This window comes from Amblyomma americanum, chromosome 4 (assembly GCF_052857255.1).
Source record: "Amblyomma americanum isolate KBUSLIRL-KWMA chromosome 4, ASM5285725v1, whole genome shotgun sequence".
In the NCBI taxonomy this organism is placed as follows: Eukaryota; Metazoa; Arthropoda; class Arachnida; order Ixodida; family Ixodidae; genus Amblyomma; species Amblyomma americanum.
In genome coordinates this window covers 122473849-122493163 of record NC_135500.1, presented here as the reverse complement: position 1 = coordinate 122493163, position 19315 = coordinate 122473849, and the positions used below count along the sequence as shown (strand labels likewise).

Below are 19315 nucleotides of genomic sequence, written 5' to 3'. Positions count from 1 at the left end.
CTCATCAAACTTGCGCAGGTGGAGGTAAGGAGTCGAGTAGAGGACTCGACTGGTCACGAATGCATGCGCCAGCCGCAAAGCGTCTCTGCACCGTAACCCCCCGCGTTTGTTGGAAACCCGGCGGACCATCCGGCCCACCTGGTCCCCCACCTTGCGTAGTTTTGCTAGTGTGGTATCAGCCCGTCGATGTTTGTGGATAAGGAGACCAAGTACTCTAATCTCATCGTGTTCGGGTATCGGGCCGCTGGCCAGAGATAGTTCCATTTTTGTGGCGCACTGAAGCTACGGGCGGATGTGCACAAATTCGGATTTGGATGGTGAGCACTGAAGGCCGCAGCGGCGGGCGTAAGCGTCCACGATCTCCGCCGCTTGCTGCAGGTTGGCCTCAATGTCTCCAACCGATCCGTGTTTGGCCCAGATGGTTATGTCGTCGGCGTACAGCGCGTGCTGGATGCCTTCGACCTTCGCCAGCTGAGCCGGGAGTTTCATCATGGCCAGATTGAAAAGTAATGGCGAGAGGACCGCACCCTGTGGGGTTCCTCTCGTTCCCAGTTTATATGGGCCGTGTTCTTCGTCTTGTATTCGGATGAAACTTCGTCGATCCGAGAGAAATTGCTTGATGTACTGAAACTTGTTATGTCCACAGTTCGTTTGGGAGAGATGTTGCAGGATGATTTCGTGTGTGACATTGTCGAAAGCCCCCTTCAAGTCAAGGGCGAGTACTGCCTTATCGTTGAAGGGATATTCGACAGGGTTGAGAATTTCTCGGTCGAGTTGAAGCAGAACATCTTGAGCGGACCTCTGCGGGCGGAAACCGAACATGGTGTCTGCGAATGTATGTTCATTTTCCAGAAACCCAGACAGCCTATCCCGCACCATGGTCTCCATCAGCTTTCCCGCGCAAGACGTGAGGGAGATGGGGCGGAGGTTGTCTGTGTTTATGGCTTTGCCGGCTTTCGGAATGAAAGTTACCAGCGCGGTCTTCCATTCAATTGGTAGAGGTGCCTCACCAAGCCAGATCGAGTTGATGAAAGCGAGGAGGGTTTCGTAGGTGGGATCGGGAAGATTAGCAAGCATTTTCACAGTTATCTTGTCCCTGCCCGGTGCCGTTCCTCGTTTCATTTTAGCTAGGGCCGCCTTGAGGTCATGCAACTGGAACGGTTGATCCAGATTCGCGTTCTCTGAACCTGCATACGAGAACGCGGGTCCTCCGGGGTCCTGCTTAGTGCAAAGATACTGGTCGCGCAGTTTGCATGCTATTTTTGATGTATTTCCATCGAAGCTATGAATAGCTCGTTGGAGATATTTTTGTGTCTCGGCGTGGGTTTGAGTCGGGTCAATTAGGGCGCGGAAAAGGCGCCACGTGCTCCGGCTCGACATTTGTCTGGCCGCCGTGTTGCAGCGGTCCACCCAGTTCGAGTCGGCGAGTTGGGCCGCGTACTCTGCCGCTCGCTGGGTGAGCTCGGCGATACGAATTTTGAGCTTTCTGTTACGTTTTTGGCGGCGCCATCTGCGGACGAGGCTGTGCAGCGCCTCCCAGAGGTGCAGAAGGTGGTTGTCCACCTCCGGAGTCGCCTCCGAGAGCTGAATTTGTGTTTCCGCCGAACGAAGGTGTGTAACCTAATCCTTGTGCCCACGCGTGGTAGCCTTGTTCGTGGATTGACGCCGAATTGATGTAGTTTTGCCGGAACTTATTCCAGTCTGGAAGCCGAGCTTGTGCGTGGGGTCTTGCCAATGGTTTAGTCCTTACGGTGGTATTGATAAGGCAGTGGTCACCACCGAGGGTTTGCTCGGTGTTGATCCATTCTGCGTGTACAATGTTTTTGGTAAAGGTGAGATCCGGACATGTATCCCGGGTCACGGAATTACCCAGCCGCGTTGGATATGCAGGGTCAGTGTGAAGAGTCAGGCCCAGCGTGGACGCGAGTTCCGCTAGCTTGCGTCCCCGCTTCTCTTCACGCACGTATCCCCATAGTGTACTGTGGGCGTTGAAATCACCCACAATCACCAGGGGGTCCCTGCCCGCAGCCTTTAGAGCGCGGCTAAAGAGTGCTGCGAACGTTACATTTTTGAGTTTGGGGGAACAGTATATGTTGAGTACGTGGAGTGGTGCATCTTGTTTCTTGAGCGGAAGAAGTGTCACCATCGCATAGGAATATTCTGTGTAAAGTTCCAAGTCAACTAGTTTAGCCGTATAAGTTTTATGCACGCAGATGCAGGAAGAGGGGTCCTGCTGAAAGGGGATGTAATTTGTGAGGGTGACGCCACTCCCTGGCTCCTAGAGGGCAACCACCGCGGGAAGAGAATCGAAAGTTGAAAGGTAAAGTCGGAGATCCGCCCTCTTTGCGCGAGAACGGAAGCCCCGACAGTTCCACTGGACAATTTGGACGGGGGTGGCCGAACTGGTTCTTGGGGAGCACCTGATCTTAGGGCTACTCGCCATGGTTATTTAGATTGAGGAGGGGTTGTAGTGACACTGCTCCGGAGCCAACACTCGCAGGAAGGGGGGTATCCTCCATACCAGAGAGTGAGCAGTTGTCGTCGTCGGCTACCTCGGGGGTGCGTCGAGAAGTTTTGTGAGGGCGGCCGGGTAAGGGATCCCCGGGCCTGCGCGAGGAGCGCAAGGAATTCGCAATTTGTTGGGCAATCATCGTGGGGATTGTCTCTTGCAATTTGGAGATGGCGTTTACCATCATTGAAATTTGATTTTCTATAGCGGCGAATCAGGCCTCTGTGGCCCCGAGGCGGGCCTCGAATGCGGCCTCCAAACTTGTTACCGCCTTCGGTACCACGAGCACACTCTCCATTACCTCAGCCGCGGGAGGCGAGGGGGGAGAAGAAGACTGGTTGATTTTATATTCCAATTCGTTAATTTTCTTTAGGAGCATCTCATGTTGGGCCCTGAGTGCTGCTATTTGATCTTGCTCGGCGCTATGCGCCCTTGAAAAGGAGTGGAAAGGGGGGGAGAGAAGCAGCCCCACCCGAACCGCTCACCTGGTGGCCATTTTTGACTGCGTTGACCCAGGCCCTGGTATCACCGCGCGTTTCTGTCGACTGTTTCGCCAGTCTGCCGTGTGGTGGCGACACCTTGGATGGTTGTTTTGCAGCGCCTCCGGTAGGTGGGTTATCAGTGTTGGAGATTTCCTGGCCATGCTGATCGCCGGGAGGCCCAAGATAGCGGCTTTTCTTCTTGGACGCCGTTTTTTTTTTCAGCGTTCACGTTTCCGACCGACGAACCGGCGGCCGGGGCGGCGCCGAACGCCGCCATTTGGGCTTTATCTTGGGAGCGGCGTGCAGCCGCTTGAAGCAAAGCTTGACTCCGAATTTTGGGAGTAACCGTCGAATTTGTATCTCCGGTGGTGGGCACCGAGGTCCACAACATCGCCTCAGGGTCGTAGCCGCGCACTTCTTGCGCGGAAGTCGCCATCTTCTCCTCGGAGGGCCAATTCCACCAGGCCAGGCGTTGGCGACGCCGTTAGGCTTAACGACGGCGCCGACGTGGTCGGTCGAAAAACGGCCGTAAATTTAGAGAAAATCGGCCTACCTGGACGAATTCGGAGTCCAGGTGTTCCGCTTCGTTTTCCGGCTCGTTTGACGCCAGGTTTGCCGGGGTAGAATGATTTGGGACGTGGCCCCAGCCGAAAATCCGCGGAGCCGAAGAGACACACGTCTGCTCACGTCGCGCGCTCGCAGCGCCCCCCTACTTGAGATAACGAATGCAAATTCCCAAGCACTCCACATGTGGCTAGTCATGGTGAAAACTACACACATGCAGAAAAAGGCAGCGCAAGAATTTGCAAGATCGTTGATTGCCGCTGTAGGTCAGTGCCATCAACACGAGCATAATTGATAACCACTCCCATTCAATCATTAATGCTCCGGAAATTTTCAGATGAGTTTGCGGCAGAAGCAGTGTACTGCCTTTGGAAAAAGTAACGGGAAAACAGGGTTTGTCTGTTAGCCGTGCTGCGAGACACTTTGATCCCGCTTAATCTCTAAATCTGCGCTCGTTAAGTAGAACCCTTGTCATCGCCATTCAAGACGGTTTACATTGTTAAGGAAGCCTTAAGGGTTTTACGGTGCGGCTGAGAAGAAAACGCCGTTGCGTGATTACTTTTTACAAAGATATTACATGGGGCCTACTTTCCCTCTACGCTACTGTGTCACATGTGCGAGAACACGCGAAGCTGCTGCATCTTTATCCATTTTCATGAAGGATGTTACTTTGCTCTTGTTTACGGCATGCGTCAGCGCCTTAATTAAATCCATGTCCAGTGGCCAGTGTTATGGGAGAACAGTGAACGCTGTAGCAGTGTACAGTGGACGCAAGAAGCTGTATCATGAATGTACCGCTAAGTAACTGAAAACACAGAAATCAGGTCTGGTCAAATTCGGTTTCTCTGCATAATCCTCCAGATTAAAAATTGTAGCAACGTATAGCGGTACGATTTCGCACTGAAAGCTGCGAGTTCTGAGAGAATGAAGTGTAGTTGTGCAGCATTTGGACAGCTTATGAGCAGCTATTCTTGTGTTACGTGCGGGATTAAAATAAAGTTGACTGCATTCTCTAGCAAATAAATTCCCGTTAAAAGGTGCGTTTTGTTTTATTAAGAAGTCGTATATATGTATTTATTTCACCAGACCACCTTTTCTTTAAACATATATGTACATTACTTGCAATATTTTTTTAATATTTTACAGCGCGTAATGAACGCACTTCGCTCCTCCTCCCCCACTTTCAGATATTGTCTGGGAAGAAAATCACGTGTGTTATATGAGTAAATACGGTACTCCACGTCGCGTGCTCCGCAGTCGTGTTCGCTCATAGCCGTCGCCGCGATACGGCCCGTGCTCACCCTCGCCTGGCAGGGACAGGGCTGCGGCTACCGACGTCTTGTCAAACTTCGTTTCCCCGCGTTCAGGCGGAGCCGTTATCTCGGCCTCCAAGCCCCTGCCACTGGGCGCACCGGACGAGGCGGCAACAGAGGATCTCGGAGGCGCCGCTTCCTGAGCAGCCTTCTCTAAGGCGGTGCTCACATCACGTACGTTGTCCGGTACAGCTGAGCCGCGCATGTCGGGCTCCTCTGGGTTGTCCTTGCGAGGTTCGTTTGAACTGCGAAAAAATGTTCCAAGGAGTGAACGGAAGAAAACTGTCACGTTAGTGACATGAAGCGCGGGCCGCTGTAGCAATGAAACTTGCGCGTAATGGGGTCAGAGACACCGCTACTTGTTGGTTAACAGCGAGTATACAAGCAAAGTGGCTTCCAACTGAAGAATAAACTATAGTACTGACGTCTACGGGGCGTCCGAGTAGGGCTCAGCGACACGCTTTCGCTACAAGAACAGTAGGAATTCTTTTGGGCTTCTCTCTCTTCCCAGCGTATTCAACATAATGAGTGTTTACGCTGTGAGAAAAGTGCCCCGACTGCAGCCACGAGACGAGTTGGCCGCAAGTGTGAGGGAAGCATCTTTCTCTTATGCCCGACTTTATACTCCTAACTACAGCAATTCGCGCTGTTAGACACACCTAGGCAGGCATAGTGTCTGCTGGAAAAAGTCAAGCGGTACTAATTCGAACCAAGAAAGATATTAAAAATGGAAGTTTTGGAAGGTCACCAAATTACCGCGCTTACGGCTTTATTACGGCACTTCTCCTGAATGCTTATAGGTAAGAAAAAGAAGTGGTACCACTCTGTGTAGAAGAGACAACCGCTGAAAATCTACAGAAGTAATCGTCTCTAAACACAAGTGAATAGAAAATAAAGGAACTGAGATGCGGCCAAATTCGGCAAGGCATGATCATGAACGAATGGCGTGCCGCTCAGCAGAGGTAGGACGGACGCCACGTTTTCAATCAGCAAGCGAAATCACATCAGTTGGCTGAGCAAACGTTGTGCATCTGCTATTGACAGTTACACTGTTCACCACCACGCACTAAAAAAAGGGAGCCTTCAAAAAAGCTTACACCAATAACGATATCTTTCCCGAGGCTCTCGTCCGCGGCTGGTGCAAGCGGAGACGTTGTGAAGGAAAGAGCGGTAAAAGAACCAGATGCACGTGGCCCGTAAAAACACACACACACACACACACACACACACACACACACACACACACACACACACACACACACACACACACACACACACACACACACACACACACACACACACACACACACACACACACACACGCACACGCACACGCACACGCACACACACACACACACACACACACACACACACACACACACACACACACACACACACACACACACACACACACACACACACACACACACACACACACACACACACACACACATTTCCGGAGCCCTTCATCACGGCGTCCCTAATAGCCTGAGTCGCTTTGGGACGTTAAACCCCCCATAAACCATAAACACACACACACACACACACGCGCACACACACACACACACACACACACACACACACACACACACACACACACACACACACACACACACACACACACACACACACACACACACACACACACACACACACACACACACACACACACGCACGCACACACACACACACACACACAGAGACACACACACACACACACACACACACGCTCAATGGCCCAAGAGCCATTGTTGCTTGAAGGTACGACGCGCCAACCAACGCACCACTGTAATAGGAAATAGGATCCCTGTGAATTCAAATAAATAGAGGATTCGGAAATTCCAGAGCCATGAACTTTGCGCAAAAAAACTAGACAGACTAAGGCAGGTATCTCAGCCTTATTTCTCTGTGCGCGCAGCAATGGCACACGCTTGTCTTCAGCGGGCCATTATCGGGAAAGGAAAAACCGAGAAGACAGAAAGGCCACTCTATTTTTTATGACCCTTAACGCCATCTGAAATCTTCTGTTGGCTCGGTAGGAACGCATGTTAAGCGGTGACCCATAGTTTGGGAGAGTGTAGATGTATGTGAGACAGCTGCCCCTCGATACGTACAGAAAACTGTCTGACCGCTGGCGCTAGTAAGACAGTTATCTATCTTGGTGTGCATGGTGCCCTACGGTGAGCAGCAATAAAGAAATGTGAACTGGATCCAACGGCAGCCTTGATATTACCGGCGGCCGCTTCTGTAATGAACTTTCGAAATCGTGCTGCAGACGATAGGTCTAGCCATCGGCACGAGGTGTGGGTATGTATGCAGCAAGGCTGCGCACAACATGCATCGTGCACAAGGTCACTAAGTATCGTGCATGCAGCTCCCAATTAAACACGTTACGCTGATATCATAAGCGGATAATGTAAGAGAATTTATATAGTCAGAAAGGAGATTTTCTGAACATGGACCTACGGGCGGCCATGGTAAATCATTATTTGTGTGTATCCCATACCATTTTGCTGCCATACACTAGTCCGTAGTCATTTCCAGAATAACTGTATCAAATTCTTTACCCATCAAGCTGGCCGTTCAGATCAGCAAGCATATGTTCTCCACGATATCCACGGCCCAGCCATTAAGGTAACACTCCTTCACATAGCGCAATAATATGTACTGCTTTGTACTAATGGTTGATCATTTAGGAGCTGGTAGTTGTGGAAGCGTAGTTCGTTCATCCTCATCAGCATCACTAAGCTCACTTCAGGGCAAAGGCCTCTTTAATGTATCTCCAATTAAGCCTGTCCTTTACCAACTGCTTCCACCGTATCCCCTCAAACTTCTTAATCTCATACGCCCACCTCACTTTCTGCTGCCCCCTGCTACGCTTGCCTTCTCTTGGAATCCACTCCATTACCCTTAACTGCGGTCATCTTGCCTTCACATTACGTGCCCTGCCCAAGCTCGCTTCTTCCTCTTGATTTCGACTAAGATGTCATTAACCCGCTTTTCTTCCCTTACCCACTCTGCCCGCTTCAGGTCTGCTAATGTTCGTCACCAAAGGGCTAGTCTCTGTAGAACTATTAATCGCTGTGTCTGGGACCGCGCGTTACCAAAGCACCCGTCTGAACACTGCAATATGTCAACACTCGCCGATGCATAAAGCAGTAGTCCTCAAGTGGACGCAGCTTACCTGGCTGACGTCTTGGCGAGGTCGCGTTCCTTGCTGCGCTTTCTCCGACGTCGACCACCGCCGTCGGCCGGAGCTTTTGTACCTCCGTCGGCCGCCGCGGTCTCGCCGGGTTGCGATGAGCTGGACTTGGCGGACGACCGTGAAGAGCTGCTGCTGGTGCTGCTCCCGCAGTGGCTACCGCTGCGCCGTCCACGACGCTTCGGCGGCTGCTTGGGGGGACCAGCGGCCTGAGGTGGTGGTGGCTGACCAGACGCAGGAGCACCGCTCTCCAGAGCAATGGGTTGGCTCGCTGAGCCTCCCTGATCTTCAAATGGGACTAAGGCCCACATTTCCTTCTTCGGTGGCTCAGCCTTAGTTGATGGATGGTTGTCGTAGGACTGCATATCGCTTTGTGCATAGGAGAGAAGGGCCAAAGGAATGTGCTATCTGCAGGAATCGGAGCGCAGGCTACGTGACCAAACGTTTGCTTGGGGCGAGGCTCACGCGATGAGGTTCACGCGCCCAGTGCAGGGGCACGTGTCGGTCTTTGTTTTTTTCTTGCTCAAATACTAACCAGGGGATGCTTCATGGCTCCTGGGCATTTTAAAGAAGTATGAACACCTAATTTTAGTTGCAGAGTGTTTATTGAGCTAGTTTATCATCGTTCTTTTGGAACAAGCATCGCTTATTTGACGAAAATAGAGAAAGAAGAAAGATGACGGCACAGGCGACTTGTTTTTCCTTTTCGTTAATGAGAAGAAAACGCATCGCTGATACGTCGTTTCATATTATTGAGGCTCTTGAAGAAAATAGGCTTAAGTGTTACAGCGAATTATATTTACTGTCAGCGACTGTACTCCAGCGACTGTAGTCCTGGCCCACGAAGCTTCAAGTCCGCAGGTTGCGAGGAGTCGACGGCCGGCGCCCCAGAATGCGCTGAACGGCATGGGCAGGGCAGCGGTGTCGTCACATGTAATCGCCGTCTCGGGTCGGTGGGGTCTGTTGGTCTGGTCCTTGCATTGGGTGCAGTTCGTCGTGTCGGGTTGTCTGAAAGGCTCAGGCAGAGCAGTGCCACGCAGGAAAAAAACTCACGGCCAAAGACCACGGCTGACGCAGGACACCGAAGCCTCCGGACCAGGATGGCAATGATCCCCCAGCACCTCACACAACATGTTACGTGGGGTTGAGCCAAAGAATGAGACGATATGACTTATGGCAATAAAATTATTTAATGGCCTCTGCCCTAGCTCGACCACTCCATCCTGCGCTACTGCCACATTCGTCGTCTCCGTCACGATATCTAGCCATCAAACTTATCGAATGTGCTTCTTAAAGGCACTGCAGCGTCTATTACCGGCTACTAAAAAATATTTCAAGTTCGCATCCTGACGTTTGACGGTCAAACGTAACATCCACAAAATCAACAACCGAATACTTATTCAAAATGTGGCAAGTATATATCAATCGCATGCGCCAACCTTCTAGCAAGGATGGTACGAATCTCAGTCACAGATGCAACGCCTTTTTTGAAGGGGTTTTAGTCGACATCGCCGATTTCTATGATACACCGCGTCATGTTTGGATGATACTGGACTTGCTCTTTGTTCTGTTTAATGTTGAATTTATTCAGAGTTGTTTCCTTTCTGCTGACCGGAGCATGTGCTTTTTCAGCTGATGGCGAACAACAAAAGCAAGAAGACGGAACAACATGGTAAAAAATAACGCAGAAAGAGTAATGTTATGGTCATGCACGATTTTGCAGCCGAGTCAAAGCCATTCTCATGATATTCGCACAGCGTATTTGCGGATGAATTTTCTTAGCTACGAGGCAGTGATCCACGCAGCAAAACGACAGTGCACTAGCCTTTAAAACATCATATAAGAAACAAGGAAGTCCCAGAGTGGTAATCATTCCACATTCCTTTAGAAATGAGGCGGCTACCCTCTTACGGACTTCCTCCACTCTTATTTGTAGCAAGATATAAATCGCATGGTCCCTGATAGCTCCCTTTTCATATATTTAATATTCTGTATCCTGAACAATATTTATTATTCTGCTGCTTGTCAAACAAACCTCAATAAAAAGTCTTCATTTATATTTTGAATTTAAAGGAGTACCGACACAAAATAACGCACGCCAGCAAATAACGTGACTTGTTCCACGGGTGTGAGGAGCCTTCTGGCAATTTTCAGTCGCAGGCCTTGAGTTAAACATAACTTATTATGGTTTGGAATGTTATCCACGAGCCGCTCAGCATTTCTACCTACATCACATGACGTCAAGGTGCACCTGCCCGAATTATTTGGATGTCACCAAATCCAGTGGTGTTTCTCGGGAAGAAGCAATGCTTCACGGCGACGATGACGTCATCAGTATTGTGATAGCCTATGTTGGCCGGTTGCCCGGTGGATTGTGACGTCAAGGTTCACTCAACGCTAGCGCCGATCGAGACAGAACTATTCTACTGCCGCAGTGGCTCATTGGTTATGGTACTCGGCTGCTGACCAGAAACATGCGGGTTCGATCCCGGCCGCGCACTTAGATGGAGGGGAAATGCTAGAGGCCCATGTACAGTGCAATGTCATTGCACGTTAAAAAAACCTCAGATGTTCGACATTTTTCAAGCCCTCAACTACGGCGTCTCTCATAGCCTGAGTCGTCAAACCAAACCGATCGAAACCAAAATTAAAGAGAAAAAATAGTTAGTAATCAAATATGAACGCTGCGCACTGGTTTTTTGAGCTCATTTTCACGTTTACTAGGGCCATAGGCATCATTTAGGGCAAAAATTCTCCGCCAGGTGTTCGACTTAAGAGCGTTACCTACGGAAACTTCAACTGTTTACATCGGTGAGCTCAGCAAACGGGGAGAAGACCAAATCCAAACATCCGCACATGTTTCCTTTCCGGAGAAAGCCCTTCTAAGACACAAGCAGCGCATGTACCTCATTGGTTTATCAGTACTATTGCGATTTACAGCCACCTTCGCTATATCCAGTATATTTTCTCCTTAAATCAAATGATAAATTTTATAAAGGTGTGCATCACAAGTCGATTAATCGCTTCACACAATCCAGAACCCCTGCAAAAAAGGGTTAGGCCGTAAAGGGCTCTCGCAATACAAGGCTTTGGGACGGAAAAGTCGTCGCTGGGAATACCAATCTCGATTAGTAATGTTATCGTCACGAACATGCCAAGTCATTTGACATCACTTCGAAGACTCTGCGTCCAACGGATGGCCCCCAAATATTATGCAGATGATGGTACCGGGGGAGGGGGGGGGTGGTGGTCCCACTTCTATGGGCGCTATACAGGCACATGTATAAAGGATGGAAATTATAAGTATTAATTGAGGTGCTATGCGCCCGCTGTTCCTATTGGATGTAATATGGTCACGTGGTTACTGTTTACGTTAATTTGACCTTCACTGCAGACAGACGAGTCCTTGAAAAACGTAGGTAGTAAGAGCTAACGCACTTAAAAACGGGCACCCAAACACTTCTTTTGCGCCCTTTTAAGATCAGTATCTTTGATAGAGGCGTCATGGAATGAGAGACTTTGCCTCTGTGGTAAATACAATGCCTTTGCCGTCTATCACCCGCGATAAATTTTAGTCTTGTTACAACGCTTTGCCCTAAATATTAGCCATTTAAGAACGTTAATATTCCACCCCTGAAGCAGCACGAATGACGAATCCTTATGTGGCAGCGCTGAAAGCTGATTTGGACTTATAACAAAATAGTCACGCGCCTAAGCACCGGACTTGAAGGGTAAAAAAGAAGACAACCAGCGAAGCTCGCGCGTTGGCCAAGGCTTATGTGTAAGTGCAAGAATGCTACTGATTCTTCTGCGGAATCTGGCCAAGGTCGACCTAGTGACGAGCGAGTGCTTCGACTGCGGTGATGTGTTCGGCCACGGTAGATTCCAGCACTGTCTCTTCATTCTCACGATGGTGTCCATGTGTGCAATGCACTGCCATACTCTCGTCTTTGGCCTCATCTCCGGCGACGTCGACCACTGGTGCAAGCAGCCGCAGGGCGAAGTGATGATGTCTGCTGCCTCTTGGAGGAACGTGGCGATCCCTTTGGACCCTAACGGACGTTTCAGCCGGTGCACCGTCTACGTGTACCCGGGCAACCCAAACGACACGCGGGTTGTGGGCTGCCACCAGTGGGACTACGACCCGGAGCGGGTGAGAAGCACCATCGTGAGCCAATGGGACCTGGTATGCAACAGGCGACCGCTCCTGGCTGTGGCGCAGGCTGTCTACATCGCAGGCTCCCTGCTGTTCATGAGCTTCGTCGGGCTCATTGCGGATCGCGTCGGTCGACTGCCCGTGCTTCTCTTGACGGTGGCTGTCCTGCAGCTGGCCACTATGGGCGGTTGTTTCGCAGCCGCGTACCACGTGTACGTCCTCTCGAGGTTCCTCAATTCTGGCTGCGTCGCGACGGTCACGGTGCTCTCCTCTACGCTGTTATTTGAGGCGTCGACTCACAAGCACCGGAGCCTTCACCTGTGCGCCGCCATGACGGTGGGCGTGCTGATGGCCGAAGGGTGGTTTGCTGTGGCGCGGCTGCTGCGAGAGCTCGACTGGATCATTCTGCAGAGCCTCATGCTATCGCCAACAGTGCTCACGCTTTACGCGTTCACCGCAGCACACGAATCACCGCGTTGGTACGTCGCCAAGAAGGATATAGCCAGCGCCGAAATGGTCATGCTCAGCGCGGCTAAGGAGAACCATTTCCCGCTTACCACCACGGCCTGCATGGTAGAAAAACTCAAAGAGGAGGTCGCAATGGGTGAAAAACGCATCAAAATCACTGGAGGGGACTTCGCCGGAGCGCATGAACTGCGACACCGTGCGCTAGTGATGTTCAGCTCGAGTTTCGCCGTCACATTCACAATGTTCGCCACACTGTTCCTCGACGCCCAGGTGTCATCCAGAGTGAACTACTGGTTCCAGTGGGCGTCCAATGGTGCAGACCTCGCGGGATCTGCGTTGCTCATCCTGGCGATCAGAAGGATCACCGCACCGCGCTTACTCGTCGCAACCCTAGGCACGCTCGGCGGAATCGCCGGCTTGATCAGTCTTACCTTCACTTTTAAAGACTACCTTCTTACCAGCCTGTTGTTCCTCTTGGTCAAGCCGCTTGTATACGCTTGCAACATGCTCGTGTTCACGACCGTCATGAGTGTGGGCGCCGCTGCAGTGCGCTGCGCGACTATTTGCTGGCTCTTCGGCTTCGGTCGTCTGGGAGGCGCCTGTGCTGCTGTCCTGTTCGCGATGCTAGACATGAAACGCGGAGACGTGCTGTTCGCTCTGGCTGGGACGTCGCTGTTCGGGATGACGCTTGTTCAGCTCAGTCTCCCACCGAAGCACGACGTCTTAATACTAAGCAGCGAAGATCCCACATCCAAAAACAAAAGCGCTGTGGATTACATGAAGCACACACTTGATACGCCAGTGATTTACAAGAGGGACAGCCGCCGCAAGTCACGTGTAAGCATTGCGTCTTCGAGAGCACCGGGCTCGGAGATAAACTCTATGGACAGATATTGACTCCAGGGCTGTGTTCGATTTACCTAGCTGTGTATCCAATGTTTGTAGATGTCCTTGACATATTCTTACCTTTGATATAATAAAATGAAAACTTCTATTTTCTTCGATTTTACGCTCTGCACCCTTTGTCGTCTTCCTGCTCACGTGCGGAGTGTAAACCACGTTTTTGTATACTTGTTACTTCGCTCATTATTTTCCTAGTATCACGTGATCCCTAGACTCGAGACCAAGTGCTGAGTTAATAAAGAAACGTTCTGTATACTGAGTAGTAACGACTCCAAGCTTTGTAACATCCATATAGAAGTGTAGATTGCCTTGTAAAGACGTGTGAACTAGAACCTGAAAACTAAAGTAGTTCGTTGTTTACAATCAGCTGAATGCATCGAGGAGCGAAACGAAAAAAATTGCTGACTGTCTCAATGAATAAATCGTCATTGCGCATCTGGGATATCCGAACCAGAGAATGTGCCATAAATTCGAATGCATAAGTATGGAAAACTTGTCGTGTTTTGAAATATCGTTAAAAAACTAAGTCAACAAATACAGTGCAGCTCTTCGCTGTCCAGTTCACAGGAAATATAAAATAACCTTAGTGGCCAATGTCGACTTTTGCTATTTATTTTTATGTATGTACCTTAAGTGCTCCATACGGAGATGACATGGTGCGGGACCAAAACGGTATACTTCAAATTACTGTAGATACGATCCGTACACAAAAAGGTCGTGCATGATTCTGGTGTTAGGGGTGATTATTTTTTCATGTAAACATTCTTGAACAAAAAATGTTAAAGGTTGAAAATACGCGAAAAACTTCCTGAAAAGCAACCCAAGACGAAGGTGGGCTACCTTGGTCACATAACTTGGTGGCGTCATCACAACCGTCCCACCTAATTGTGAGAGAACTGCGCACCTTGGCAGGTGGCAGTTAAAAAAATATTATTCGCGAGAGGTTGCCCGGGAAGAGTAACGTGGGTCGCACAAGCTAAACCGGTGGCAGCACCTCCCATCATAGGGCAATGGCTCATCGCTTAACCGCTGCACCTCTGCGCCTGGAATGATATGAGGAATAGAGAATTACCAATTCTGAACATATGGGCATTATTCCCTTCAACTCTATCGCGTCATACCCTTAAGGCGGAGCTGAACTGTCCCCTTCCCGCCGTTGCCCTTGTGCGTTTGCTGGAAGAATCCCGCATTGTTCTATTTCCTTTTCTCCCACCCGAGACGACGGGAAGGCGGCTGGGTGACTGATGATGGTCACTTGGCCACGTGAGGGGTGAGGGGATAAAAAATTAAAGAGAAAAGAGAACAGCAGAAAATTGAAGTTACTATGCAAAGTCAGCGTTTGTTAAAGTCACGGCCTATCGTGCATGCCAGAAGTTCTCCAGAAGCGGAGCAGTGCCTTGGAAGCCTTCACCGGCGACGATGGCCGCGGCCAGTGGCCGAGAATCTGCACAGAGACTGGCTTTCGGCGCTGTAGGCAGGGCAGTCACAAAGAATGTGGGATATAGTCTCGTCATACCCGCAGATGGTACATGCAGGGCTATAAGTCGTACCGATTAAGAAAGAGTAATGGTGGGTGAAAGCTGCACCAAGCCACAGGCGAAACAGTAAAGTTTCTTCACGTCGTTGTAGGCCGGTTGGAAGCCGGAGCTTTAGATCTGGATCCAAGGATTTTAAACGTGGAATGAAAAATTGACCGGAATACCACGCGGCAAGCGTGATGTCCCGCGCCAGTGGTCTAAGCCTGCCCGCTGCGTCTTATCTTGAAATGGGGATCGACACAAAATCGCCGTTGTAGTGAGCAGTTCGCGCGACCTCGTCCGCGCGGTGATTGCATGCTATGCCGCTGTGCCCCGGTAGCCATTGGTAGATAGTGTCGTGCCCTTTAATTATGGCAGAGTGATGTAGTTGTCGGATTTCTGCAAGCAGTTGTTCATGGGCTCCACGGCGAAGAGAAGCTTGTAAGCCTTGGAGGGCAGCTTTGGAATCGGTGAAAATAGACCACTGCAGTGAGCGCTGCTGATTGATGTTTTCAATGGCGACACGAAGAGCGGTGAGTTCTGCACCCATCGAAGACGTCTGGTGAGCTATCCTAACTCTGATTTCTGTAGTCCTTGCGCGGATGGCCATGGAGGCTGAAGAAATGATGGGGTTCACGAAGCCGTCGGTGTAGCCGTGCACCCGGTTTGCATGGTGCTGATGTATATATTGAAGGGTGACTTGATTTAGTTCTATCGGCGATAAATCTATCTTAGTCCTGATGCCGGGTATTGAAAAAAGCACACGGAGAAGTGCATGATCCAAAGTGGCGAGGATGGTCTAGATGCGGGTGTAAACTAGGACGGCAGAATGGCGCGATGTGCATCAATGGTGTTTGTAAATGATGTTCGCAGCTTGATAACAGGAAGACTGGAAATATGGCGCGAGGAAATCCCGGGGATGGTGTCGAAAATGTGCCCTCAGCGCGTCAACCTTTAGGTAGATAGGAATTGGATGCTCCTGGGCGATGAGTACAGATGCGGCCATAGAGGCATATTTCGGCAATCCTAGGCAAGTCCGGAGAGCTGGAACATGAACGCTTTGCAGACTTTGTATGTTTTTTTTCGAATCTTTCAGAGTGCAGGAAGGCTGTAGCGAAGAAATCGCTAGAATAAGGCGATGTAGAGCTACATCATCGACCGCACTGACGCTCCCTAGACTTTCCTCCAACAAAGTCTAGAAGTCAAAAATCGCTGTCAATTTATTTATCATGTATGAAATATAGGGTCTATGATAGATTTCGGTCGATGATTACTCTCAGAAACGTATGGCTTTTTCGTTGGCATTGCTGTGCCGTTTATGCGTACGGTACAATGAGACATGTTCTTGCGAGTAAAGGCAACAAGCAGACTCTTTTCTTTTGAAAACTGTAGGTCTTGCAGACAGAGGTAGGCCGCAAGAATACTTGACACCTTTTTAAGTCTCGCTCGAACTTGTGGTTACGGCGTCGTTCTTTATCGCCTCGAGTGTGACGTGCACAGGGAATATCTGAGTGAATTGTTCCCTGAGTATATAATCAAGATTTCGATGAAACATCATCTGGTCAGGTGGAGGCATAATGCAAAATATAGAGTCACTGACGAAGTCAAAGTTTAATAACATACTGACGTTTCGGAAGCCCTACGGCTTCCTTGTTCACAATGAGCCCTTACCTGCCAGCCTCAACATACTGCGGTAAGCTCTGCCACTCCTTAAGAAACTACAAAGCCTACGTAATTATAAATGTGGGGTCTTGTGTGAACGACATTTTCGAGACTAGGCAGAACTCCCTACTCATAAAAGAGGGTCTTCCGTAAAGCACAAAGCACAAGAATCCATCTTTTCTCTGCCCTTTAAATAGGGCCGCTCTCGAGACCCTACATCATCTGCCACCCAAGAGAGAGGAAAAAAAGGTGCGAACGTGGCTTGCTACCATTTCTTTTTCCTGCTCACATCCGGGTATTCTATCAGAGAATGAAGCATTCGGCCATCGCGTGCGAAATTTTGTCCCGAGCTCCCGGGTCGTCATGAAATATGAAAGTTTTTTTTTTTCCTTGCGAGTGCTTGAAAGGGAAATCAAGAAATCTGAGGAGAGGAAAAAGAAATCCGAGACGCTAAAATGACAGGATTCTCGAAGCACGCCCGTGCGGAGCCGCTTTCAACTGTCGAGCTTTATTCTGTATTCGTGGCAGCAGTACACTTTGCTTCTTGCTCTTTTCTCTGGATGCTTCCGTGACGTGCTCTGTTTGTGCCATGGATATACACAAGGCAGCGCGAATACCTCACGGGGTTATTTACGAGCGAGATTGATGCGCGGATTCGAAATTATTTACCGGTAGAAAGTTGGAGTGAGAAAATTAACGAATTGGATGAGACGAGCATTTTCTAGCTGCAGAAAAGAATGAACGGCGGAGCGCACTATCGAGTGAACATGACCGATAAATCACATTCTGACGTTCTGGGGCGAGGAGTGAATAGGGTGGACTTGCTGCTGGAACAGTACGATGAATAAATAGGGTCCGCCATCCTCGCCTCGGGCACAAGAGTGGTAGCGATATTCGAAATACTGGCATGAGAATTCGTCATTTTATTCTGTCACCATCGCAGCTGATCCTCACACTTAAACTATTTTCCCTTCTCCCCTGCCTCTGCTCCCCGCGGTGGCAATTCTAGCGGAGGATGACCTTCCTTACCGAATCACGGATGGACAGGCCGCTGAAGAAGACTTCCATGCGCTGCATGTCGTCGACGTCCTTGACCTGTGGCGAGCTCTAGAACATTATGACAGGAACATGACGCCCTGTGTGTCCTCTACGTACACCGTCCGACCCTTGAGCTTTACACCGGTAAAGGATGGGCTGGGCTGTTCCTCATATCGACATTAGAGCCTGCGGCAGATGTGATTAGAGGCTCCAGTATGATTTCATCGGTTTATACAACAAACGCCTGTGGTAAAAGACAATCAGATTTTTTTTTTAGTTTAGCTTGAAACGATGCGCCATTTAGGAAAGCATGGTTAACATGTGGTGGTTTATGATTTAAGAGCGTTTAACGTCCCAATGTGACTCAGGCTATGAGGGACGCCGAAGTGAAGGCCTCCGGAAATTACGACCACTAGAGATTTTTTAACATGCATTGTCATCGCACTGTACACGAGCCTCTAGAATTTCGCCTCCATCGAAATTCGACTGCCGTGGCCGGGATCGAACCCGCGTCTTTCAGGTCAGCGGCCGAGCGCCATAACCACTGAGTCACTGCGGTGGCGGTTAACATGTACTATCAAGAAATTTGTTTTAATTGGTGGTTACAAAAAGCTATAAGGTCAGTTGGAAATTTTGGAGAGAAATGGCTAGCAATTAATACATACCGTCCGTTCTATATTCTGCTCTAAGCTTGCCTTAATGAGCGAATACTTGTTTTTCTCACTTGATTGCTTTGTGCAAATACAACCTTTGTCCTTAAATTTCTGAGAGTGAGTCCATTAAATAAAACGCGTTAACATTGAAATAATTTCTGCAGCACCCCTTCGAAATAGTCTCCTTTGCCGTCTAAACACAGCTTCCAACGCTTCTTAAGGTCGTGGAAACAGTTCGAAAACGCTTCTTTTGGCAGGGCTGTCAGCTCCTTTGTCGTGGCGTATTGAATAGCCTCCACGCTCTCCATCCAGTGCTCTTTTAGGGCTTTCTTCACACGAGGAAACAGGAAAAAATCGCATGTGGAGAGGTCGGGAGAGTATATCGTAGGGGGAAGTACAGTAATGCTGTGCTTAGCGCGAAATTTTGTAACGCTGATAGCACTGTGCGGCCTCGTGTTATCGTGGCGAAGGCTCCATTGTCCAGATGCTCATAAGTCAGGGCGAGAGCGTCGCAGTGCATTACGCATGCGTTGGAGCACGCGGATATAAAACTCCTGATTCACCTTCTGCCCTTGTGGGACGAACTCATGGTGTATGACAACTCTGACATCGAAAAAAACTATCAACATCGTCTTTGTTTTGGTGTTCTGTCACCACACCTTTCTCGACGCCGGAGAGCTTGTGGACCGCCATTCGGCGCTCTGCCTCTTTGTTTGAGAATCGTATGAAAAATACCATGTTTCGGCTTCAGCAATGATGCTATCGACGAATGCAGCATCCTTCTCTGCCTCGGAGAGCAAATGAGGGCGGACTGATGCCCGCGTGTCCTTCTGGTCCTGTGCGAGGGA

At 49.7% G+C, this 19315-nt stretch overlaps 2 protein-coding genes across 2 annotated transcripts; one reads left to right on the top strand and one right to left on the bottom strand.

Annotated features, from left to right (window-relative positions):
• Nucleotides 1–4743: 4743 nt before the first annotated feature.
• LOC144130341 (uncharacterized) lies at nt 4744–8524 on the bottom strand. Its single transcript, XM_077664271.1, has 2 exons — nt 8053–8524; nt 4744–5113 (listed from the first exon to the last, which is right to left on the bottom strand). The coding sequence occupies exons 1-2, from the start codon at nt 8433–8435 to the stop codon at nt 4771–4773; spliced, it is 726 nt and encodes a 241-aa protein (XP_077520397.1). The 5' UTR covers nt 8436–8524; the 3' UTR covers nt 4744–4770.
• Nucleotides 8525–11850: 3326 nt separating this feature from the next.
• On the top strand, nt 11851–13591 carry LOC144129793 (solute carrier family 22 member 7-like). The gene has a single exon (XM_077663864.1). The coding sequence runs from the start codon at nt 11864–11866 to the stop codon at nt 13589–13591; it is 1728 nt and encodes a 575-aa protein (XP_077519990.1). The 5' UTR covers nt 11851–11863.
• The last annotated feature ends 5724 nt before the right edge of the window (nt 13592–19315 follow it).